The 23,950-nt window shown below is 56.7% G+C and overlaps 1 protein-coding gene across 4 annotated transcripts in view; it reads right to left on the bottom strand.

Moving 5' to 3' along the window:
• Nucleotides 1–1,321: 1,321 nt before the first annotated feature.
• The window catches only part of TMEM63B (transmembrane protein 63B), a 24,142-nt gene continuing 1,513 nt past the window's right edge, over nucleotides 1,322–23,950 (bottom strand). For 2 of the 4 annotated variants that reach the window (XM_014782663.2, XM_004424079.3), the window contains exons 2-24: nucleotides 18,946–19,128; nucleotides 18,585–18,664; nucleotides 18,260–18,298; nucleotides 17,223–17,313; nucleotides 15,712–15,749; nucleotides 14,562–14,704; nucleotides 14,413–14,464; nucleotides 13,846–13,954; nucleotides 13,133–13,203; nucleotides 10,038–10,118; nucleotides 9,440–9,563; nucleotides 8,686–8,819; nucleotides 8,405–8,542; nucleotides 8,106–8,259; nucleotides 7,067–7,173; nucleotides 6,743–6,829; nucleotides 6,427–6,492; nucleotides 4,953–5,115; nucleotides 4,288–4,393; nucleotides 3,169–3,336; nucleotides 2,800–2,915; nucleotides 2,302–2,382; nucleotides 1,322–2,024 (exon numbers count right to left, since the gene is read on the bottom strand). In XM_014782663.2, the coding sequence (XP_014638149.1) occupies nucleotides 1,833–2,024; nucleotides 2,302–2,382; nucleotides 2,800–2,915; nucleotides 3,169–3,336; nucleotides 4,288–4,393; nucleotides 4,953–5,115; nucleotides 6,427–6,492; nucleotides 6,743–6,829; nucleotides 7,067–7,173; nucleotides 8,106–8,259; nucleotides 8,405–8,542; nucleotides 8,686–8,819; nucleotides 9,440–9,563; nucleotides 10,038–10,118; nucleotides 13,133–13,203; nucleotides 13,846–13,954; nucleotides 14,413–14,464; nucleotides 14,562–14,704; nucleotides 15,712–15,749; nucleotides 17,223–17,313; nucleotides 18,260–18,298; nucleotides 18,585–18,664; nucleotides 18,946–19,104 (2,499 nt within the window). In that variant the 5' untranslated portion in view covers nucleotides 19,105–19,128 and the 3' untranslated portion in view covers nucleotides 1,322–1,832. Of the gene's footprint in view, nucleotides 2,025–2,301; nucleotides 2,383–2,799; nucleotides 2,916–3,168; nucleotides 3,337–4,287; nucleotides 4,394–4,952; nucleotides 5,116–6,426; nucleotides 6,493–6,742; nucleotides 6,830–7,066; nucleotides 7,174–8,105; nucleotides 8,260–8,404; nucleotides 8,543–8,685; nucleotides 8,820–9,439; nucleotides 9,564–10,037; nucleotides 10,119–13,132; nucleotides 13,204–13,845; nucleotides 13,955–14,412; nucleotides 14,465–14,561; nucleotides 14,705–15,711; nucleotides 15,750–17,222; nucleotides 17,314–18,259; nucleotides 18,299–18,584; nucleotides 18,665–18,945; nucleotides 19,129–22,709; nucleotides 22,881–23,950 lie in introns of those variants that run through there. The other 2 variants (XM_087438656.1, XM_014782664.2) reach the window with 2 other exon arrangements.

Raw genomic sequence — 23,950 nt, 5'->3', positions numbered from 1 at the left:
GTGGGCAGGAGATGCTCCAGGGCCTTAGGGGTCACCTGGTCGTGCTCCCTGATTTTACTGATGAGGAAACAGGTCCAGAGATGAGAGGTGGATTTCCTGGGGTTGTGCAGAGAGTTAGTGACAGAACCAGGACTGGAGTCCAGGTCTCCTGGCTCTCGCACACGCAGTATGTACTGTGTGTGACCACACGGCTCTGTGGGCCTCTGGAGGGTGGCCTAGGGCGGTCACAGGAAATTTCTTAGAGAATGTGAATTTGAGTTGGGTATTAGAGGATGGATAAGATTTGATGGGAGGGTAGGGAGGGGGCTTTTCAAGAAGGGTCTCCTGGGGAAGGGACAGATGGGCTGGGGGCGGGCTCACTGAGATGCTCAGGAGGACCTTTCCGAGATCCCTCCCAGGCTGGTAACCTTGGACGAACCCCCCACCCTCTCTGAACCTCTCTGAAACCTTTTCCTCATCCATAAAGAGGAAAACCACACCTGCTTTGTAGGTCCTGTTAATGATCATCGTATTAATTATAGGTGACGTTTATGGGGTGTTTACCTTGTACCAGGCACTGGGCCAAGCGAGCACATGACACATTGTCTCACGTAATCCTCACAGCAAACCCATGCCTGACGTCAGAGCAAGCTCTCTGAGGAGTAAATGCGTTAAAGCATGGAAGTCACTTAGCATAATTCCAGGCACACAATAGCCACTCAATAAGTTGTAGCAACAATGATAACAATTAATAACGACAGTATTTGGTTGGCTCCTGTGGCCCCATTTTCTTGTCTCTCCCCCTCCAGAGCAGCCCGCTAAGAGTCCCTTTCTGGAAGCAGCCATCCTGGGATCTTCCTCCTCCAGGAAGCCTTCTTCCTGGACTGGTGTGGAGCTGGTGGCTCTGCACAAGTTTCTCCCCTGAATCTCTGTCCCATTTGTGTGGCTCTCAGGGATGGAGTGTGGGGCCTGTGTCCCTGTCCCTCAGTCTGAGTGGTCCCACAATTTCCTCAGGGCAAGGGGTGGAGAAAACGCTGACAGACACAGGGGAAGGGTGGAGGGCGGCTGGCAGCATGCACATAGCGAGCCCCTGCTGCCACTCCCTCCTCTCCTGGATGGAGAAACTGAGGCTCCACCCAAGAAGCCTCTTGCCCAGGTCATGGGGGCACTCTGAACAGGTCCTCCAGATGGACAGAAGGGTTGCGGGACCCTTGCCACGTGTCCAGGGCAGCACCACAAATCAGACATCTGCCTCAGAGCTTTTCTTGTCATTTTTATTTTAAAGGAAAAAAAAAAAAAACAGTGCAAAAACCCATTTTCCAGTGTCAGCCATGCCCACCCCCACCCCCAGGTCACCCCCCTGGCTTGGCGCCTGACGCTTCCTCCCTCTCAGCACCCCCTCCCCTCGTGCAACCCATGGGGGCTGGAGGCTCCGCTTCCCTGGAGGTTCCAGATCCCAGGGGGACTTGGCAGGAGGAAAGAACTGGGGAGGTGGTGGCCCCTGATCTGCCTGGCCCCCCAGGTCTCCAGCCACTGCACCAGGTACCCCTCTTGGCTCTCATTAACCCTTTCCTGACCACGCTACTAGCCTGGGGGCACTGATCTGGGGGAACCCTGTTCACACCTCTCTTTGCCCCGGGGCCGGCTCGGGGCTCTCCTCACTGAGGTTGGGGGGTTCCCTCCCTCCCTCCGTGGCGGGGGAGAGCAGCGAAATCCCCAGGTTTAAATACCTTAATGAAAGCAGGGGATGGGGAGGAAGGGGCTTTAGATCTAATAAATTATTAGCATTTTAGTGTCCGTGGAGGGTGGGTGGGGTGGGGGCAGGGCGTGGCCTCCAGGGCCCCTCCCTCCCCTTACTGGTGAATCTCATTCTCTATGAGGCTGTCCTCGCAAGACTGGAAGTCCGTGTCCGTGAGGCCATCAGGTGGCATCAGCAGCTCCTCATCTTGGGACGAGGACGACGGGGGCTCGTCCCCCGAGCTCCCAGGACCCCCATCCCCATCCCCGTCCACTTCTGAGTCCTGCAGCACCTGAGCGATGTATTTCTGAAGGGGGAGAGGAGTGGGGGTGAGGGTGGACAGCTGCCCCTTATGGGAAGGGGGGATGGGGAATCTCAGGGCCTGCGGGAGGGAGGGGCAGTGATCCCTCCAAGGGAGCGGGGAACAGCCCCCAGTAAAGCCTGGCCTCTCCCTGCCCTGTCTCCCACTGCCCTGAGGTCTGGAAAGGCTTCCCTTTCTGGAGGACTAATGGGACACCCAGCTTTGGGGCTGAATCCCAATCAGAGGCCCCTCCCCACCCTTAACCATGGAATGGGATACTCACTGCAGATTTGGGGACAGCGGCAGCAGTCGGGGGCCGTCCATTGCTTCTGGGGTCCACAGTATCTGTCTCCGTGTGCTCAATCTTGAGGGGCCCAGAATGAGTCAGGGAGTGGGGAGAATGCCCTGCTCTCAGCCGCAACCGTGCCCCCACATCCTCTCCACATCCTTGTTAGCCTTGCCCTCAGCCCCCAACCATCCCCCAGCCCCCCTCGAGCTCCTGCCCTCAGCCATCCCCCTGCCCCCCTCGAGCTCCTGCCCTCAGCCATCCCCCTGACCCCGTCGAGCTCCTGCCCTCAGCCATCCCCCTGCCCCCCTCGAGCTCCTGTCCTCAGCCATCCCCCTGCCCTCCTCGAGCTCCTGCCCTCAGCCATCCCCCTGCCCCCCTCGAGCTCCTGCCCTCAGCCATCCCCCTACCTGCCTCGAGTTCCTGCCCTCAGCCATCCCTCTGCCCCCCTTGAGCTCCTGCCCTCAGCCACCCCCCTGGCCCCTCGCCCCATACCTTGTAGTTGTGGGCACTGAGGTATTTGAAGTGTCCGAAGCAGACGTGGCAGAGACAGATGACGATGGTGATGACCAGGACCACGAACGTGAACATGGACGTGGGGGCCAGAAACCCTGGTGTGGGGGACAAAATATGGGGCTGCTATCTCTCCTGTGGGCACCCTCTCAGGGGTCCAGCGCCTGGCTTCTGCACCTTCTGAACGCAGTCCCACACTCCCATATGCTGTGACCTCACCCTAGCCTCTCCCAGGCCCCCCGCTTGCGACCCCCGGCCATCATGGACCTCCCTTGTCCTGCTCTGCCGCGACTCTGGAGGGAGTCCCCTCTGCCTCCCCACCTCAACCGCCCAAGGGTGGGGTGCCCTCACCGGTGCGCATGGTGGAGAAGAAGAGCAGCCAGAAGAGGCAGAGGATGGGCGCGGCCACCACCTGGTTCACAGCCCCCGAGTGGATCTTCTTGTCCAGCTTGGCCGGCAGGTAGGCATAGTAGAGATTGTACCTGTCCACCAGGTGCTTCAGCAGCATGTACATGAGCCCTGGGGGAAGCCACATGGGCCCTGACCTCGGAACCAGCGCCGCCGGACCTCTGCGTGTCCGTCACAGGTTGTCCCGGTCCTTCCGAGGTAGCTGCAGGGCTGGCCTCCCTCCTGCTGCCCCAGCCCCAGTACAGGATAGAGCCCCAAGCCCCTAGCAGATCAGAGAACTTCGGCTTCTTCTGCGTCAACCCCTCCATGCTGCTGCCCCTCACCAGGAATGCTACTGTTAGAAATCCACCCATTTGCTTCAACAAGCATCCTCTCAAACCCCATCCCATTTTTCTCTATCCCTGTCTCTCAAGAGATGAGTATAAATTAGGTGGTAAGTTCTATTTTCCTGGAGGCTGAGGGGATGGGAGCTTTAGAAGGAGGACAAAGAGGTTAATCTGGGAGCTTGGAGCCTTCAACAACCAGGGAGGGTGGTTAAGGGGTTAGGATGTGGTCAAGGGGAAAGTAGAGGCCACTAGAGGGGGTGAGAGTTGAAGAGAAACTCGGCTAAATTTCTTCAGAAGGAAGAGGGAGTTGTCAAGTCACACAGCTCAGCTGTATCTCCAGCGAGGACCCAACCCCACCCTGGAATCCAAAGGTCTTTCCTGAGTTTACAGGGCCGTGTACAAGTGTGCCCATGGATGTTGTGTAGGAGTGTGTGTGTATGTGATGTGTCCAAGTATATCCAGGTGAGTGAAGGCATTGGTGTGGGTATGGCCATGTTGGGGTGACTCTGCCCAGGGGCCCAGTACACCAGCTGGGTCCAGCCTGAGCTGACATGGTTTTCCCCTTCTCCCCCTAGGCCAGGCCCCAGACTGAGCCAGGGACCGGGCGGGAGGCCTGAGGGGCCGGTCTCCCAGCCGGGGCCCTGTCCACTCGGGGTGGCCTGCCTTACTAGAGTGGTGCGGGTGAGGTCCTGGGTCCCCCCGAGCAGGGCCCAGGTCCCGGCGCGGCGGTGCCTACCGAAGGGCACGATGATGGGGCAGGTGATACTGTAGGTCATGACCACCGTGAAGACGCACATCATCCAGGCGTAGGCTGCGCCAAACTGGAACTCGTAGGCCTGATGCTGGGGGGGAGATGGGCAGGAGGGGGCTCATGGAGGGAGGGACAGACAGGAGGGGTACAGGGCAGGGGAGGGGCCAGGAACTCTGGGGCCAGGAAAGAAGCCATGGGGAAGAGGAACCCAATGTCTAGGGTAGGGCGGGGGAGAGAGGGGCTGTGGAGGAGATGGAGGGCAGGGTGGGGACAGTGAGAGGGTGTGGGGAGGGGCCTTCAAGAGATCAGGGGCTGGCAGGCCGTGGGCTTGGGAATGGGATATCGGAGCCTCATGTCGGGTTAGGGCAGAGGAACCCTAGGTCTAGGGACCCGGACCTCCCCCAACTCCCATCATAGAACACTAGATGGTCAGAACTGGCAGGGGCCTTCAGGGTTATCTATGTCGACCCATCACTGTACATATGGGAAAGCTGAGGCCCCAGATGGGAAAGGGATAGCCCAGGGCCCCGGAACTCGGCTCGCAGATTTCCCAGCACCCCTGTGCCCCACACTCTAGCATGACTGTCGCTGTTTCTGTTGGGCCCACCAGGGGGCGCTGTGCGGGCCACGGCGGCCCCAGGCGGCCGTACCCGCTTCACGTTGCGCCTCTCGGCGGCAGAGCGCGCCAGGCAGAGCCGGATCATGTACATGAGCAGGCCCGGGATGCGCAGCAGGTCCATGGCGTTGCCGATAAAGGCTGAGGCAATGACGTAGTTCACGAAGAAGGCGCCGTTGTCCGGCAGGAACACGCACCTGCGGGTACCAGGTGCTCCGGCACTGCGCCCTTGGGGGACTGGGTGGCCGCCTGCCCACTGCCAGCACAGCACACCACACCTTCACCCCCAATGTGCCTTCTTCCAGGTGGACCCCCCAGCTCACCCTCAAGCACCTGTGCCTCAGTCCTCCCAGAGTGTGAACCCCAGAGGCAGATGCCAGAGTGTCAACAGACACCTCCAAAGTAAGCCCCAGACACTCTCAGTGTGAGGGGACACGGCCTGAGAGCGAGCCCAGAGGCACCCCTAGAACTTGTGCCCCATAAACACCCATGGAGGGAGTGCTCAAGACCTCTAAGGCTACCAGAATGTTCAGGGTATGACTGCCCAAGATCTCCATAGACAACCCCCCTGAGACCCCCAAAGACCCCAAGGGTATGAGCCCCAGGAACACCCTGAAGGCTCCTGCCTTTGATTTTAACTTAACCCAGAGTTACCCCCAGAGTGTGAGTCTTGGACACCTCCAGAACACAAACTCCAGAGACCCTCCCTCCGAGATCCTTAGAGTGGGGAACCCAGGAACCTTTGTCAATGCCCGTGACACACCAAGTGTGAGGCCAAGGTTACCACAGATGGCCCAGAGCAAGACCCCCAGAGCTTTGCCCACATATACAGCCATGGTACATGTCCCCCAAGGCACCCTCACGGGGATTCCCAGAGAGGGTGCCCCATCAAGAACTACGCAGTCACCCTCTGAATAAGAGCCCAAAACTTCAAAGATGTTCCCACAACTCCCAGAAACACCCCAAAGTGTGAGCCCCAGAGTCCCCATAGATACTCCCAGATTTGTGAGCCCAAGAGCCTTCCTTAGACACTCAAAAGTGTGGGCTCCAGAGACCTTCAGGGAGACTTCCAGGATCCCCCAAGTCACTCCCAAAGTATGACCAAGATCCCATTACAGACACCTCTCCAAACCTCCTAAGAGAAACACCAGACTCCCACAGTTAGACCCAGAATATGAGCCCCAGAGGCCCTCATAGAAGCCCCCCTAGTGTGGGCCCCAGAGCCCCAAATATACCTTGAGGGTGACCTCAGAATCCAGAGAGGTTCCCAGAGAGTGAGCCCCAACACAGACCCCAGGGACATCTCCCATGTAAACAACCAAGACACCCTGTGGGTGAACCTTTGGGATGAGCCTGCCAGACCGTGATGTAAGCCCCTCCCTCCTCTCCCCTCCTCCCCCTGCAGGGGTGGAAGCTTGGCTGCACCCTCACCCCGGGGCTCGCAGTGTCTCTTAGGCATACCCACTCCCACCATCTGGTCTCCTTCCCTGGGGCCCCTGGTCACTCACTCAAACCGAATAGCTGCCTCGGCCAAGAATTTCTTGTCAAAGAGCCAGCGGAAGAAGAGGTCCAGGCTGGAGGGGAGGAAAGGAGAGGCGTGGTGGTGGGCTGGAATGGCCCAGAACACCAGGGGAGGGGGAGTCCCACCCAAGAGCCTCTGGGGACGCCCCCAGACATGGGGCAGGTAAGTCAGGAGGCTTGGGGATGGCCAGGCTTCTGGTCTTGTGCCCCCAGCTCTGTAGGCGAGGTGGGAGCCTGAACTGCTCCCTCTCCCTGTCCTGCAGTCCCCCAACCCTGGCTCCCATCCCAGCCTCCGAAACCCACCTGCTCAGTCCCAGCGAAGGCAGGAGCAGCACCATAAAGATGAGGAAGGTGTAGCACTTGTGCATGGTGGTCCTGTTCTCCCCAGAGCTGGGGCAAGGGGCACAGGGGCAGAGGTCAGGTGAGCCAGCCCCCCACGCCTGCTCCCCCAGCCGGTACAGTGTCCCAGGAGCGTCCCTTAGGAAAAGGTGAGGATGCTGGCCACCATCCCTTCCCTGCCAGCTCTGGGACTGCCAGGGCCAGGGAGCCTGAAGGGCAAAGGGCTGCCCAGCGGGATGGGTGCCCACCTAGGAGGGCCACCGCACGGCACGTGTAGAGGTGTCTCACCGTGTCCAGTGGGCTTCAAAGAAGGCAGAGTAGTAGACGATGGTGGGGAGCAGGGCCGAGAAGCACCACAGCAGCAGGGTGGGGAAGAACTGGGTGATGATGGGGTTCTGCAGCGGGGCACAGGGAAGGCATTAGGCAGGGGAACTGGAGTGCACCCAGATTGCTTTGCTTACCTGCCCCCTCCCCCACTGGGCCCCTCGGCTCTCAAGGCCCCATGGCAGAAGTCCAGAACATCTGGAGGGCCAGGGGTGAGGGTGGAGCAGGGCCATATGAATAATATCAGTGGTTAGCATTTGCTGAACACCTACTCCGTGCCAAGCACTGATCAGGTACTTTACATGTATTAATCCTCACAATATTACCCCATTTTAGAGATGAGCAAACTGAGGCAAAAAAGAGATTCAATAGCTTATCCAGCTAGTAAGCAGTGGGATGGGATTTGAACCCAGGCAGTCTGGGTCTCATCTATTATGCTATTATCACTCAGTGATTTTCAAACTGTCTTCCTTTGAACTTTGAGGTTCTAAGGAGACATGCTGTGTGCGTGGCAGGAGGAGTGAGGGGAGACAAGTGGTCCCCACTCTACTGCCATCGGAGCAACCCTGCTTTTCCATATCAGGTTTCATGTAAGATTCCTTCTGACAAAGGCATCAGAATCTAAGTTTGGAAGCCAATGATCTAGTCTGAACCTTCTACTCTTCTGCTGGAGAGACCGAGGGATGGGGAGAAGGGACTTTCTGAGGTCACAGGGTCAGTTAGGCCTGGGCCTGGACTCTCTTTTTTCCCTGGGTGTCTCCCTCGGTGTGTGCAAACCCAAGGGTGGCCTCTCCGAGGAGGAAGGTGGCAGGGAGCCTAAGGGAACTGCACAGAGGCGTTTCAGCCCATGGTCGTGTGGGAGCTTCTTGGTGGGGCCGAGCTGGAAGAGCTGGACTGGGCAGGAGGGCATCTGGTTGTCCCCCTGGGAGGGATTTGGGGTTTGGTATCTGTATCTGTGTCTTGTGACACAGCGTGGAGGGCTGGGGTGGGGTGTGGGCCTCACGTTGAGGTACTCCACGGGCTTGGTGACATTGAACTTGTCCATGGTGGTGATGATGATGGCCGGGGTGGTGAGGAAGAAGAGGAGGATGAAGAGGACAACGTTGATAACCAGGCAGCGCAGCCACCAGATAAAGCCGCGGATGGAGAGGTGCTCCCTGGGAAGGCAGGGGTGGCGGTCACTCCAGGGACCAAATCCCTGATTGGCACCCAGTGACACCTAGGACCTTCCTCCCCTCCCCACTGCCCTCTGGAGCCCACCCAGGCCCATTAAGCCTGCCCCCGCCATCCCCATTTGCTCACCAGTAGATGTTCTGGGGGTCGGGGGCATAGGACACGGTCCAGTTGGAGATATGCAGGGACTCACTGCAGGATGAGGAGCGTGGCTCCCCACGGCAGGTGCAGCCCTGGCACTTACACACGTTGAAATCCTTTAGGATGCTGGGGGGATGGGCACTGGTTACCGTGGTACCGGCCACTGGGGATCCCACTGCCGACAGCTAGCCATGAGCACAGGGCCCTGGGAGCCCCAGCTGGTCACTGGGGGACAAGGGCTGGTGTGGGCAGGCAGGGCGGGGGCTCACATGGCGGTGATGGTCTCATTGTGGAAGGTGACAAAGGCCATGCCAAGAGGCTTCTCGTTCACCTTCTCCTTCTCCCGCTTGTAGTCCTCCTTCAGCTTCTGCTCCAGCTTCGTGTAGTACTCAATGGCCTCCACCTGCCGAGGGCGGGCGAGGCGGGGGCTTTGGTCAGAGCCGGGCTGGTCCCCGCAGCACCAAGCCAGCACTGACCCAGTGCTTACCACAGGCCAGGCGCTGCTTTCAGCTCTTTATGTGTTAACTCACTTAATCCTTACAACCATCCTACCAGGGAGGTACAATTAGCCCCATCTTACAGAGCAGGAAACTGAGGCACAGAGCAGTCAAGAAACTTGCCTAAAGCCACAGAGCTAGTAAATACAGCATAACGCTGTCCTCTTGGCTGATCTCTTCTGATTCGGGGTTTGAAAACTTGGTCACTGTAGGGACAGGGAACAAACCCAACAGTGGGAACTGGGGCTTCAAGGATTGTAGGAACAGGGGGGGGACCCGCTGAGGGAGGGGCCGCACCTCACTCCCAACCCAGCCCCAGCCTTGCCTCCCCTGGGAGTCTATTTACCTTCGGGTATTTATGTGCAAGTCCTGTGTGTTGGGGGGGAGGTTGTGGGACAGATTCTACCACACCATGTACCCATCTCTGCTGTGACCTGTCTCCCCAGGACCTTCCAACTCCTCCCCACACCCATCAGGAGCTCTGGGGGCCCTGAGGTCTGAGCCAAGGCCAGGCCCCGTCACTTACCTGCTCGCAGCCTCGCACCACGCAGCAGCAGAGGTGGCCACAGGGCTTGGGGTTGATCATGGTGGGCACATTCTCCTTGCTTTGGAGGTTTGTGAAGTAGAGCTTTCCCCGCTCGGCCTTCTTCCTGTGGGACCAGGTGCCCAGTCACCCACCACCCAGCTGGTGCTGGTCACCAGGAGGATGGGTAGGGAGCCCAGCTCAGGGGTCATCTAGTCTACTCCCAAAAGATAGGGGCTATCTTGCTCTTGGGTTTGTTTAGGATGCATGATTCAGGCATGTCCCAATCCTAGGGTCTCCTCACTCATCCCTTAACGGCCAGAAGTTCTTCCTGTAGTCTGGCCTAAATTTCTTATACTGTAGCTGAAGAAGGGTATGTCCTCAGATGGGGTGGGGACGGCGGGCCCCTTTCCTCTTGCAACAAACTCTAACCTCCAGGCCTTGCTCTTTCCAGAGCTGAATTGACAGGCACTCTAGGGGTTGAATTAAAATCAAATGCCCTGGGAAACACCTGGAAGGGGAGCCAGGCTCCTATGTGGTAGCCAAGACACCCTCCACAATGGGCTCATGTGTCACCCCCTTGCCACCCCCAGCCCCATACCTCTCTGCATCGAGGAACATAAGGCGAGCCACGTTGTAACACGGGCGGGCTTCAAGAACCGTGCAGTTGGGGTAGGCCTCCCTGAAACACAGTCCACCATCATCTTCTGCAGGGACCCCGGCCACCCGCCCTTGACTTTCATCCATGACCCCATCACCTTCAAGACACACATCCCCAGTTCAAGCTCTGTCTTTCTTAGTCTGCAAAAATGAAAGTTGCCTAAGAAGAAAACTTTGAAATTCCTCCTCATGCTTATTGGAGTCGGGGGAGGGTGCGCTCAAGGCACGGGGGCCTGTGTGAGTGCAGCATGGGCTGATGACCCAGGATGGGAGTGCACACCCGCACGGCTGGGGAAGCCACAGCTGTGGTCTGATTCCTGTTTGAGGCTGTGAACTTGAACACGAGAGAAACTGTTTCTAGCTATGGGTTGTTCTCCTAACCCTGTTCCCAGAAGACCTGGTTTGACCACGGACTGACCCCAACCAACACACAGCCCAGTCTACAGAACGATCCCTGGCCCAAGACCAACCAGAGATTGATCCTGAACCCTGACCTGAGATTGACTTCTAACCCTGGCCAGAGGACTGACCTTTAACCCTGACCCAAACTGACCCATAACCCAGACCCAAGACTGATCCTCTAACCCCAACCCGAGTTGACCTCAACCTTGACTTGAGACTGACCAGAGATAGACTGTCGCTGACTCTCAGTCCCTGGCACCTGGCAGGGCTCAAGGGATGCTTGCTGACTGAGTGAAGGAGCAGCTCTTTTTTATAGCTGATCACACACTGCTCCTTGACCTTAATCCATAATCTAGGCTGAGCCCATCTTTTAAAAAAAAATTTTTAATGAAGGACTACCCAGTGTTAAAGATGCATGAGATACGGTTCTAAGGGAACAAGATGGTCCGCACAAACCCATGAAAATCTGGAAACTTACATCTGGGATGGGGTCCTTGAAATGCACTTCCCAGGAAGTGACAGACCTTTGCCCTGACACTGTTGTTGCTCAGACCATTTTAGGATTCCTCTTTGGAAGGGCCTTCACCCCCATGGCAGGCCGAGCCTCATTCTCATCTGACTAAGCTCTAATTCCCACAACACAGATTCCCTGATTTTTGCACACTGGATATTCCCTAATTCTGCTGAGTTCATTCTCCAATCCAGACAGGCCCCAGACGTGGACCACAAACCCTGTCCAATACTGACCACTAGCCCAGGACTCCATGAAGACAAGGGCTGCCTCTTGCTCATCACCATACTCAAGGTCAACAGCTTGCACATAGTGAGCGCTCGATAAACTCGTGCTGAATGAATGGATCAATGAAATGACTGCTCCAGAATGCTCGCCCCACTGATCCTAATCATTCCAATTAGGACCATAGTCTCCCCAACCCCTGCTTATAGGCTGACCGCTGATTTTAATCACAGTCTCTTTCCTAAACAAAACCACAGACCAACCCCTGAAGCAGACAGCGGGGACCATGAGCTCCCCATGGACACCCATCAGGTCTGGTTCTTCTTTGTCTCACTGGCATACAGCACACAGTAGGTGTACAATAAATGTGTGCTGAATAAATGGATGCTTGACTAGCAGGGTTCCCTCCCTCACTGCACGAAGGTCTCTGTTCAAATGTCACCCTGTCAGAGTCCCCACTGCCCAGCCTTTTGGAAACAGCAGCCCCTCCTGACCCCTCTCGCTCTGCCCCTCTCCCTGCCTCGGTTTTCTTCTTAGCACCTACCCTCCTTGACGCACTGTCTGTTACTAGTCCACTTGTTTATTAGCTGCCTTGCCCCACTGGCACGTACGCACATGGGGGCAGGGCCTTTCCTTTTCTGCTTTCTGCTCTATCCCCCTCCTACCCCAGGACAGGCACTCGGCAGGTGTTTGTTATTAAAGGACTTGTCAGCACAGCTGACAGCTGATTCCAACGGACGGTAATAGTAAGATGTCACCTAATTCTGAGCCCACACGGTCCTTAATCCTGACCCAGACTGCCCCCTAATGCTCATCACAGCTTGAACCCCAGACAGGACCCCAATCGCTCTCTCTTGTACTGACCAAGGATGATCTAATTTTGACTGCTGTTCTGTAAATTGTATGAGGGCAGGGCCTATTTCTAATTTATTTACCCCCGGTGCACAGAAGGTGACCAACAAATGCGTGTCGAATGAATGAATGTTCTCCCACTAATGCTGATTACAAACCAGTCATTTTCCTGTAACGCGGGGGTCTGGGATCTGACACTGACCAGACATTGACCCCAATCCTGTCCTGATCCAGGACAATGACTGACCTCTGACCCAGGCCAACTGACAGCGGATCCAGACCTCACTAAATCCTATCCTGACCACCGACGTCCCCTATCAGGACCACTGGCCAGCGCCTAATTCTGACCGCAGGCTGACCTCAGACCAGTCTCTGATCAGACCCTGGACTGGCTCCTAAAGCTGACCTCCATACTCTGGACCCCCCGAGAGCCTGATGAGCTTGTATGCATTTTCATAGTCCCAAGGCCCCCCGTCGTAACTGATGCCAAATAGCACTTGAGAAAGTCTGCTCAGCGGACGGATGAAGGTATGATAGGACCCTAACCCTGAACACAGACTGTCCTGACCACCCGGCACTCCTGGAGGTGGATGTTCCCATCCCCCAAGACAGAACTCCGGAGCTGAGAAGAGCCTCAGACAACACGTAGGCCAAGTTCTCCTAGGCTCCTTGAGGATCCATTGAAAGCCAAAGAGCTTCTCCCCGCACACAAACTCCAGAACGTCACACACAATTTCCAGGAAGCCATACAGCTCAAAGGGCCCACGGACCTTGAGTCAACAACCCATGAGCCAGTGCAAGCTGGGAGAGGCCTGGGGGACTCACTTTTCAAGTATTTCCCGTATTTCTCCTGTTCTTAGAGGGGCCTATCACCAGCCCAAGTGCTAGACGGCCCTGGAGTCAGAGGATTCTTCCTGAGTCTGACTGCCACCCCACACTGCAGCCCCAGACCTCTGAGTGAGAGGCGTGGGTGAGGACGTTCTTGGAGTTGAAAGGCAAAGAAAGGTCTGCAGAGCCTAGGGTTGGGGGTAGGGGTGGCTACTCACTCAAAATGCTTCTTGATCTTTTCTGACTCTGCATATTTGGAGATTCCGTTGATGAAGAGAGTCCGCTTCACCTGGGGTGAGAGGGAAGCGGGTTTGCCTTCCTGAGGCGGGACTCCAGAGGAGCTGGAGAATGCGGGAAGGGGCTGGGGAAAGAGGTGAGCAGAGAGGAGCAGACAGGGGTGGGAGGAGGCTTTAGGGATAAGCCAGGTCCAGGGAAAGCACGCAGAGTGTTTCTAACAGAAATCAGGCAGTGAGCCTAATGAAAGAGCCATCCGGCCCCTTGCTCCTGAGGGGTTATGGGGGGTGGGGGGACGATCCTCAGGCCATGAGGACCAAGCTCAGTGGCAGGCCTGGCGTGGGCGTTCAGCTCTGGTTTGGTGAGTGAAGGCAGAAGAGGAGGGAACATCACTACCAGAAGATCGACCACAGCTACTGCCGGAGCGCCTGGCACAGCACTGCTGCTTCCCACGCCTCGCTGCACCTTCACACCGACCTCAGGAGAGGTACTGCTGTTGTCTCAGTTACAGATGAGGAAACCGAGGCTTGGGGAGGTCACTTAACTTGCAGGATGGGGGCTTCTGAGCTGCTGGGCCCAGATTCAAACCCAGCTGGCCTAACACCGGAGCTGCCGCCCCTTAGGGCTGAGGCAAGAGAGGCCTGGAGGGAAGGGAAGAGGCGGGGGTGGGGGCGGACCTGGGCTCTGCTCCACTCACCAGGTCGTCCTCCTTGTAGCGCATCTTGGAGGTGTGTCTACGCATGCTGTAGACGGTGAGCAGCAGGTACAGGAAGGCGAAGGAGGTGTGCAGCCATAGCAGGTTGTTCCTGGGGGGAGCAGAGGGGTACATGGAGCCCCCAGGGCTAGGAACACATTCAGATACCCCCAACCTCCCAGGGTTAATTAAACCTTCAGACAGGGCCCCTTTGCTGCCACCAGTCTTCTGTCACTGACCCCCTTAGAAGGCAGGCCCACACCCCACATCCTCTAGACCCCAAGATTGTTCCATTCCAACTGAAATGTCCCAAGAGGTCATCTCTTCCTGCCCTACCCCCTGGCTATACTGCCCTCCAACTGGCCAGGCAGCCTCCCCTGGCCCAAGGTTGCATACTCCTCTTCTTTATCTGCTCATCCCTGGGGATCTGCCTCCTCTGTCTCCAGCCCAAGCCCTCAGGGCCCCACAGCCATCTCTGCAGCCTCAGCACCTCTCCCCCGAACACTCCCTCTTCCCGCCCTCCCCGCTGGCTACAGACCCTGGCCTCACTGACTGGCTTCCCAGCCTTACCCTGATTTCAAGTTGGCAATGGTGGTTCTCCCGAAGCTGTAGGCGTTGTTCTCTAGGGGACGGGAAGAGGGAGAGGACAATGGTGGGGTCAGGGCACATACTTGCTGCCCTCTCCTCTCTCCACCCCAGCCACTCTGGCCCTCGCTGACCCAGCAGGTCCCCTGAGAAGTTGACAGGCAGCACGATGCCTACGGAAAGGACGCCCACGACAACCAGCAGCCCGATGATGTGCCGCTGGAAGGACAGGTAGTGCACGGCGTCGCCCCCACACTTGTCCCGGATCTCGTCATCCCTGCAGGCACCGGGGACATAGGAGTCAGGTGAGGACTAGGGCAACAGAGGGGCCACAATCTGCCTGCCCTTGCCTATCCCGCCCCATATCCACCCTAGCCCCTGCCAATGCGGCAGCAGAATGGGGCTGAAATGGGGTCTCTGGGTCCCTTATTTTCGGGGAGGGGAGGGGAGGGAGGATGGGGGAAGGGGAAGGGGAGGGAGAAAAGGAAGGATGCAGGGAGAAGGGGAGGGAAAGGGGCAGAAGAGAGAGAGGAGAGGGATGGGAGGAGGGAATAGGAAGGAAGGAAGGAGGGAAGGAAGGGGTAAAAGAAGAAGACTGCAGAGAGAGGAAGAGGAAAAATGAGGACTGGAGAGAAAAGGGAGAGGACAAGAGGCAGATGTGAAAGGGAGGACAAGAGGGAGGAGGAGGAACGGTGACAGAAGAGGCAGAAGTGGGAGGGAGGAGGCCGGGAAGCACTGGCACCTTACGGGTGCTGGGGAAGCAGGATAGGCTGGGGGAGGGGCCCCAGGCCGGGCGGGGCGGGGCGGGGGCGGTGCTGACCTGTGCGGGCTTCCTGCCTCTCACAGGGCTCACTGCCTGCCTGCTGCACTCTGGCTCCATCTCCTGACTTCTGCCTGCCGGACACTGGCTCCTGCCTGTTGCTGGCTGGCTGCTCCCAGCCTGCCTGCTGCCCCTACCCGCTGGCTGCACGGAGGCTCTGAAGCGGGGGCTCCAGCCCTGCTCTCACTCACGGGGTGGCAGGGGCAAGGAGAGCTGAGGGCAGAGCAGGCCCCCCAGGCAGGGGGGCGCACAGGAGACTGTGGGGTAAAGTGAGGCCAGCTCAGGGGACAGCAGAGGCTGGGACCTCAGGGCCTGGCCTCCCGGAGTAGGGAGGAGGGTGCTGGGCTGGCTAGGGGCGCTAAGGCCCTCAAAGCTTCTGGCCTCTGGATTTTGTAGGGAGATGACAGGTCTGAAGTTTCTCTCTGTTTCTCTCTTTCTTTAGAGCCTGAAGACCGTTCACTTACTTTATCCTGAAGATGGCTGTCAGCCAGGAACAGAAACCCTGGGGGGACAGAGGGCTATCAGCTGGAGTCCTCATCCCACCAACTCAAGCCTCTCTTCCCTCTCAAGTCCCCCCACCCCATTCTCATAATCACCTCCAGGCTATGGCTCATCTTGGCACAGCTTCCACAACCCCCCAAAGAAACTAGCTCATCTCCAGAGAGGGGGAGAGGGAAGGTGCCAGCCCTCAAAGAAGAAAAAAGATTAACGCCAAATTGAGTTCTTTGTGGACTCTTACGCCCAGAGCTATGGATCCCCGCAAGTACCCGACAGGACAGCAGAATGAGGGGAAGTCCTGCAGTGGAGTGGGCCAGGGTGGGGATGGTGGGGCTTGGGGTTCTAGGAAGGGTAATGGGAACCTCCAGACCTGCAGCTAACAAGAAGAGTTTGCAACATGGCTACCAAAAGCAGAGGGGTGAACCACGCATTCCAGCCGCCCATCTTCCAGTACACCCCAGAGGGACCAAAACCCAGGGTCTCTGTGAGCTGCAATCTCCCCCTGTCAAGCCCCCAGGCCTGCCTTCAGGCAGAGGCCCCACTCAGACCAGGGTGGGGATATGTCGGGGGGGCGCTGGGCAGGGAGAACCCTCCCCCAACTCCCTGCCAGGAGAAGGTGCAGGCTTAACACAGAGAGGGGGAAAGACGTGCCCTCCAGCCAAGATGCAGGACTGTGCTACCTGCTGCCAACATCACCTAAGTCTGGGGACCACCTGGACACCTCTGGCTGGCAGGAGTGACACCTTTGCTTTGCCACTTACCACTGTGAGTCCAACTCAGGAAGCTGACAGGCTTCTTCTGCTATGGCTGCTCAGAGCTGCCGTCCCCAGGACCCCCAGCCTAAGCTGGACTGACCAGGGCCACCCTAGGGTCTGAGCGTTAGAGTTCTGACCAGGACCTCATCCTCGCAGAACAATAGGAGGCCAGGCAGGTAATGCCAGAGCGTTGGGTCTGACCTGAAAGGGGGCCTGGGGACTGCTGTGAATCACCAAGCTCATGCCTTGTCTACAGGGGCCGCTGGCACTCAGCGCCAATCCACAAGCAGGTCAACTGGCCCCACACGGCCAGGGGCCGCCCGCCTGCAAACTCTGAGCATCACAATGGATTCTGTATGTTTTGCTAGGTGGGCCTGGAAGCCTCATTATTATTTCTAAAACCACATCTAAGGAAAAAGGTGTCCTTAGGATTAATCAGCAGAGGCGGGCACAGAACTCTGCTGTGGAACAAAGTGTGGAATTCATGGATGTTAGGCTCTTGCTAGTTGGGAGGCTGACACAGAAGACAGAGCCAGGAGTTCTGGGTCTGGGGGGTTATCCTGTGGCTCCTAGACAAGCCTTCCCTTTGCTGAGAAGACCACACTCCACGGGTCCCTGACTCCAATATCACTGGAAGCTAGAGGCTGCTGAGCCCACTGGCCTTGGAGTTGGCGGGGGCCGGTGGGGGGGGAGTGCTAAGAAGTTCAGGGGAGAGCACTCACATTGTCTCTTTGGTCAAAGTCGACGGAGCTGGAGACAGACGTGAGACGCTCATACCGGTCGTGACTGTCCCCGTGCATAGCTGAGGCCACACTGGGGGTGGGGGAGATGAGAGATCAGAAAGCCTGGTGAATCTGAGCCCCTTGGGGCGGGGTGAAGTGGGTGGGCTCCCACTCCAGCACTCCAGGGACTAGATAAGGCACAGAAAGCGCAGAGGCTGAAGCGGGGAGGAGTGACTGCCCTCCCTGCCCCCTTAAATCTGCCTCTTCCCTCCAGGGCATCTGGGGGCACCGATGGGCAGTGGGCAAAGGGAGGGTGTCTTCACCACAGTGGAGGTAGAAGTGAGAATGTGAGCGGGCCCTGCAGTTCCGGAGCTGACCAGTGGGGGCCGGGTGGGGGGCAACAGAGCCAATACTAGGCACAGGGCAGTGGGGAGGGACGGGAAGGCAGACTAGGAGAGCCCCAGAAGGGTCAGAGGCAATGGGCGCTGGGGGATGTCTCCCAGGTGGGCCCCTACCCTCCCTCTTCCCCGACCCCAGCAGCTGCGGCAACTCCGACTCCAGTCCTATAGACAGAGACCATGACATGACACAAAGGGCTGGAACCAGGGCTCCTCGGGCAGCCCCCCTCCCAGTCTCCAGAAGGGGTGAGCAGGGGACCCTGGAATGTGAAGAACTAGCTGTTAGGGGATGGGAAGCCACTGGAGATGCCCAATCTTGTCTCTGCAACCAACAGGGTGAATGTACTGGGGTTTCTGGGAGGACGGCCCCTCCACCCCAGCCAACCAGGCCACAAAGAAGGCCAGGCACGGGGAGGGACTGGCCTCAGGCACAGAGCCAGAGGGAGAGATACGGGGTGAGGCAGAGACAAGTTGGGGAGCCTCCTGTTCTGCAAAGCACACCGCCTGCGTTAATCCGAAACATGAGTCTGCAGAGAAGAAAGCTGCAAAAAGAAACGTGGCCGGAAGAGAAGAGAAGCACGAGAGGAGAGGAAAGGGAAAGCTGGTTTAGTAGGGTGAGGGGCCTCGGGCCCCACATACTATTCCTGCTCCACTCGGTCCCTCTCCTGCCGCTGAAGCCTGGGGACAGAGAACAGACAGGGTTAGCAGGGGCAGGGGAGGGTCCCTGGGGACTAGCAAGGGACAACGGCCCAACTGAGGGTCCTCATGTCCCCCATGCCTGCTCTGGGACTGGTCCCTCTTCATCCCCCCAACAAAGGGGGATGAGAGAGGGCTGGCTCTTTCCTAGCCCTGAGGAGTGTGGAAGAAGGGGTGTATGTGTAGGGGGTGTGAGTGTGAGAGTGTGTGTATGTGTGTGCGTGTGAATGTGTGAGTGTAGGCGTGAGGGAGAGTCCCAGAGCCTTACCTGTCTGCATCTGTCACCAAGGCCAGCCGCCCATAGTCCCAGGCCACCTTCCGGAGGATGGAGAACAAGAACAGCAGTGCCTGAGGGAAGAAGGGGCGGTTGGCAGGTGGAGAGGCCATCTGTCCACCCCCTGAACTAACCAGGAAGACAGGGGCAGAGGGGCTGGAATCTTGTCTTAGAAGGGGATGTCCCCAGCTTAGGTGAATGGTCAGAGACTAGGCTTGGGCTGGGTGATAGGGATCCCTCCTGCAGTTAAGTCTGGGGAGTCGGGTCAGGTGGGAGAGTGGTTAGAGCTACAGGTGTTGGCCAGCTATGAACAGGATGCGGGTGCCAAGGGCGGGGTTGGCATGTGGGCACTCACCAGGAAGCACATGAAGTCGAGAGCCAGCACGGTGGGGACGCCCCCGAAGGGCAGGCCCTGCAGGACAGTGCTGCGGATGCGGGCGCTGTAGCAGTAGTCCTTGGGGTTGCTGTTGTTGAGGGCCGTGGTGCCCAGTGTGGCCAGCAGGAAGGGCAGCATGGCTGCTATTGCCGCATGGTCCTCCTGGGCAGAGGGCAGAGCAGTCAGCGGGGCTCAGCCCCTATCCCCTTCATGGCTCCAGGAGGGTGGGCGTCAGGAAGGGGCAGTGAGAGCAGATCAGCAGGCTGCCTGGGTGGGTGGAAGCTCTGGCCTCCAGAGATAGGGGCCTGGGGAGGGGACAATTGAGTCATGTGGATTTACCTTCACTGGCTCTTGCGCTACAATTTCACCCCAGGTGTGCAGAACTCGGCCCAGATCTGGACTGAGAGACTGGTTTTTCTAAGCTGGATGTTGTGAGTCTCTAACATCTACCTCCCACCACCTCCATATATACACACACACTCTCTCCAAGCACACACACACAGACACTCACTCGCACTCTCTCTCTCTCTCTGTCTCAGGCAGGGGGCAGAGCTGAGCCTGAGGGAAGATGGGGAGGGCTCTTAGGCCTGAGGATCCAAGGCTCCGAGGAGGGGTCTCTAGGCCAGGGGAGGATGGGTCAGGCGCCAGCCACCTCATCCTGATCTCCTCTTTCTACCCCTATTGGAAAAATGGCATGGTTTCATTTACTTAGAGTTTTCAACTCTGCTAATCACCTTCCCAATATCATTGGCTTCAAAATAAGATGTTCAGCTTCAGAGCTGCCCCGCTGCCCTCAGGTAGGGGTCTGAGGATGGGGTCAGAGTGGGAAGTCAGTTAAAAAGTAGGACTTCTGGGTTTGTGTTACCTGCCTGGCCCCAGTCACACCTGCTTACCCTCTTTCCTTTTTCCCCTGCCGTGGCAGCAGCTACACCTTTCCCCCCTCCAGCTTCATCACCTCTCTCCAATTATCTCTGCACAGGAGTCACTTGAGTGGTAGGAGGACTACAACTCCCAGAGTGCCCTGATCTTTCTTCTGGAGCAGGGCAGGCTGGGAATACCGTGCCCTCCAGTGAGCTTTTCCATTAGCAAAGGAAGGGAGAGTGGGCGGGGCCTTTTAGCCTGCCCAAGCGTCCTGCAGCCAGGGTCCTGCCCTGCAGCCTGGTTCCCTGCCACTGACAGTCTGTCCAGCACTCAGTGGTCGGTGGATAGGGTAGGGAGGAGGAGGGAAGGGAGAGGCATAGTCCCACCTTCCCCTGAAGGGGCAGCCAGCCTGGATGCCTGGGTTCTGGAAGTGCCTGGGGACAGAGCAGAGCAGGGCTCTGGGGAGGCTCCCAGGGCTGAGGAGAAGTGTGGCCAAGGCATCACTGCCCCAGCCCCATCCTACTGGAGGGCCCCTGGGGGCCCCTTCTGCTGACAACACTGAAGCTCTGCCTTGCGGAGGGAGGGGGGAGCATGGGGGGTGATCCCGAGGGAAGAAAGGAAACCAGACAAAGAGAGAGAACAACAAACCTAGAATCGGTGATTGGAACTCTGGGAGCAAGCATCCCCCAGCCCTGCTGGAGTTCCCCTGCTATCAACCCCTGGTTTTCCCCCAGTCCCTTCGTGACACTTCAATGGCAGGGCAAAAGGCACAGCTCTGAGATGGAGGGGGAAGCTGGGTTTGTTTATGTGTTTGACTTGGTTGCAGGGAGTCTCTGAAAAGTATGTGTTAGGAAGACTAAGGGAGTAACCGCCCTGGGTTTTATGCCTCCCTCTTCCTTTCCAGCCCAAGATGCCTTAAAAAAACTCCACTAACTTAGTAATTGTAGCAGGTGCTATTTATCAAGTGCCCAATGTTTCAAGAATAATACATACATGATTTCATTTAGCCCTTGACAATCCTGAGATGGATGTCATTGCCATTTTAAGATGAGGGCACAGGGGCTTAGAGAGGTTAAGTAACTTTCCCAAAGTCACACTGCTAATAAAATGATGAACCTAGGATTCAAACCTAGGTCAACTTTCTAAAGCCAGAGTACTTTTCAGGGCACCATGATGCTTTTCTGATGTGCCTAGAACATGACTCCACGGACCACGGAAGCTTCGTAAATGCCCATTAAATGTTCTCTGGCTAGGGAACACCAGAGCACTGTGGGCATGTGCGTGTTTAGGTGTGTAAATGTGTGTTGATGTGTGTATCTGTGTGTGGGGGGAGAGAGATAGGTGACTGCATGGCAGTCCACGGAAATGAAGGGAGTTGTCGGTCTCTGACAGACGGTGTATACGTGGGTGTGTCTGGGATCCTGGGTATGTAAACATAAGGTTCACAGAACCCTGGGGCACCAGGGGAGGTTAAATGTATGTATAGGTATCCTGGGTCTGTGGTAGTTGAGGGGTCTCTACATTAGTCCCCCCACTTAACTCCCAACTGCAATGTACTCTAGAATTCAAGACAGCCCATTCCCATTCCTTGTCTGTTTCTCTCTCCAACTCCAAGGCTCCACCAGGCCAGAATGTAATGGGTACAAACCCCTGGAGTGCCACATCCCCCCCACCACTCCGATGGAGGGTGGAACATTCTGGGAACTTCCATATTAAGGGGACCTGGTAGGGTGGGTGAGGGCCCAGGTAGATGCTTAGTAACTAAAATCACCATGTCCATCTGTTGCCTCCCTCTCTACAGTCACAGAGCACTCTCCCCTGCACAATTGCATTGATCTTCCCACCTACACCACGAGGAAAGCAGCACGCTCACACTCGACCAGATCACTAGCCCCACTTTACAAGGGAAGAAGCAGGGACCCAGAGAGGAGAAGCGACTCACAGGAGGTCACAGGGCAGGTAAAGGGTGGAGCCAGGGCTGGTGGCTCTGCTTGCTGACAGGGTTACTGGGAGAGCTTAATTGTGGGGGCGGGGTTGCTGGGCCGAGTTTCACTAAGCGCAGTTGCTCTCACAGCCTTCACTGAAGAGCAGCTGAAAGGAGAGAAGAGACTGAGGCAGAATATCTGGGGGGGGGGGAGGGAAGGTGGCAGGGGGGTCAGTTCCTCCACTCCACGGGGCTGCCCAGTCAGCTACATCCCGGAATTTCTCTAGTCTGACATTGAGGCTTTTAGCTGGAAGTGTGTAGAGAGAGTGATGAAAGATTTTATTTCTAGCTAACTGAAGGTTGTTATTTTCCAATTAAGAAGTGTGTGCACGGTGGGGTGGAGAGTTATAAGTTAAAAGGTTTTCTTACAGAGTTACTTGGGAAGACAACTTAGGGCTTGGGATCATAGGAAAGCAGTGTGGTATGATGGGAGGAGATGAAGATGCAGGTTAGCTCTGTTACTTTGTAACCTGGGCCTCAGTCTCCCAATTTGTAACAAAGAGATATTAATATCCTGCTTCGCCTCTACCAACTTCAGAGAGATGGGCAAAAATGTATCCACAAGGAAGATAAAAGTAGTAGGAAAAGAATGCACTGATCAAACACTTATTTAACTCTTATTTTGTGCCAGGCGCTGTTCTAAGCACCTTACAAATGTTAATTCGTTTATTCCCCATCACAACCCTAGGAGGACACTGAGGTACAGAGAGGGTACATAACTTGCCCAATGTCACACAGCCAGTCTGTGGTAGATCTGGATATGGACCCAGGCAGCCTGGCTGGAGTCTATGCTCTTAACCACTGCACTTTGCTGCCTTGGCCAGCAGAGGAGCCACTTCCACCAGGGAGCTGGGGGCTGCCAGCTCTGCTCTGGAGAAAGGCCACACCCTATTTCTACCTGTTTGCCCTCCCTCTTGCTTGTAGCTCCCAGGCCCTCCACTCAGGCCTTAGGTTTGTGATTTCAGGTTCTGAGGCAGGTGTAGGCACAGGCAACGAAGTCTGCAGGTTCTGAGCACAGGCTCTAGGATGAGACAGATCTGCCTGCTGACCTGGGCAAATTACTTCACCATGGTGGGCCTCGGTTCTTTCATCTGTAAATGGGGATAATTCAGTTGTGTGGTTGTTTTGTGGACTAAACAAGATAACTTATGTAAAGCTCTTAATACGGTTCAAGGCACATAATGGGTTCTAAAAAATTAGCTACTGTTATTAACAAAATGTGGAATAAAACGGGTTGGTCTCGTGGAGGAAAACTGATAAAAATCAAAATAAAAGAAAACATAGAATTTAATATGATAGAGCCCCTCGGTCAAGATGGGGTTCTTATTTAGACTGAAGGGCTTATACTGCATTCAGGACTCTGCCACTGAGTGGCAGAGAATGTTCCCAAACTCTTCAAACATACCCGATCCATCCGTAGCAGGCGGGGAGGTGGGGGCACAGGAGGGTGATGCTACACCAAGATGGGTCAGAAGTTCAGAGAAGAGAACCTATTATTGATCACCTACCAGGCGGGGTGCCAGGCTCTGTACCTCTGTTATCTAGTTTGATCCCCATGATAAATCTTGTAGGGAGGTGGTAGTAAACCCTCTTTTTAATTGAAACTAAGGTTCAGACAGGTTAAGTAACTTGTCAAGGTCACACAGCTAAAGAACGGCAGAGCTGGAATTTGAACCCAGGTCCCTAAGGCTCTGTTATAATTGGGGGGGAACTTGTAGGATGTCCAAAAGGGGGTTCTAAGATACCCACCACCTGCCTTCTGCCTTGCCACATCCTCACCCACCCACCCATAGGCCAAGACTGAGTTGGGTGAGCCAACAGCAGGCCTCAGCTTGTGCCACCTGGGGCATGCCAGGGCCTGGACCCTCTGGTGCCCTGGAGGACAGTCACTCTGCCAGCACCCCCCCAAGCCTGGCAGACACTCCCAGTCCCCTCCTCACATGTGCCTGGGAGGCAGGACTGGGGGCCCCCTCCGCAGGAGGGGTTGGGCACTGCCTCATCCTTCCCGGGCTGCTGCAGACCCAGGGAGAGGCTAGAGAGTGGTATTGGATAGAGAAGCTCAGGCTCTCTCACTGCCCGCCCAGGGAAGTGGAGTGCTGAGGGAACAGACCTCTGCCCAGGGGACCCAGGCAGGTGGCA

Source organism: Ceratotherium simum, chromosome 13, assembly GCF_057802395.1.
Source record: "Ceratotherium simum simum isolate JZ-2026a chromosome 13, ASM5780239v1, whole genome shotgun sequence".
In the NCBI taxonomy this organism is placed as follows: domain Eukaryota; kingdom Metazoa; phylum Chordata; class Mammalia; order Perissodactyla; family Rhinocerotidae; genus Ceratotherium; species Ceratotherium simum.
The sequence above is the reverse complement of the archived record's forward strand: the minus strand, read 5'-3'. Positions and strand labels throughout refer to the sequence as shown.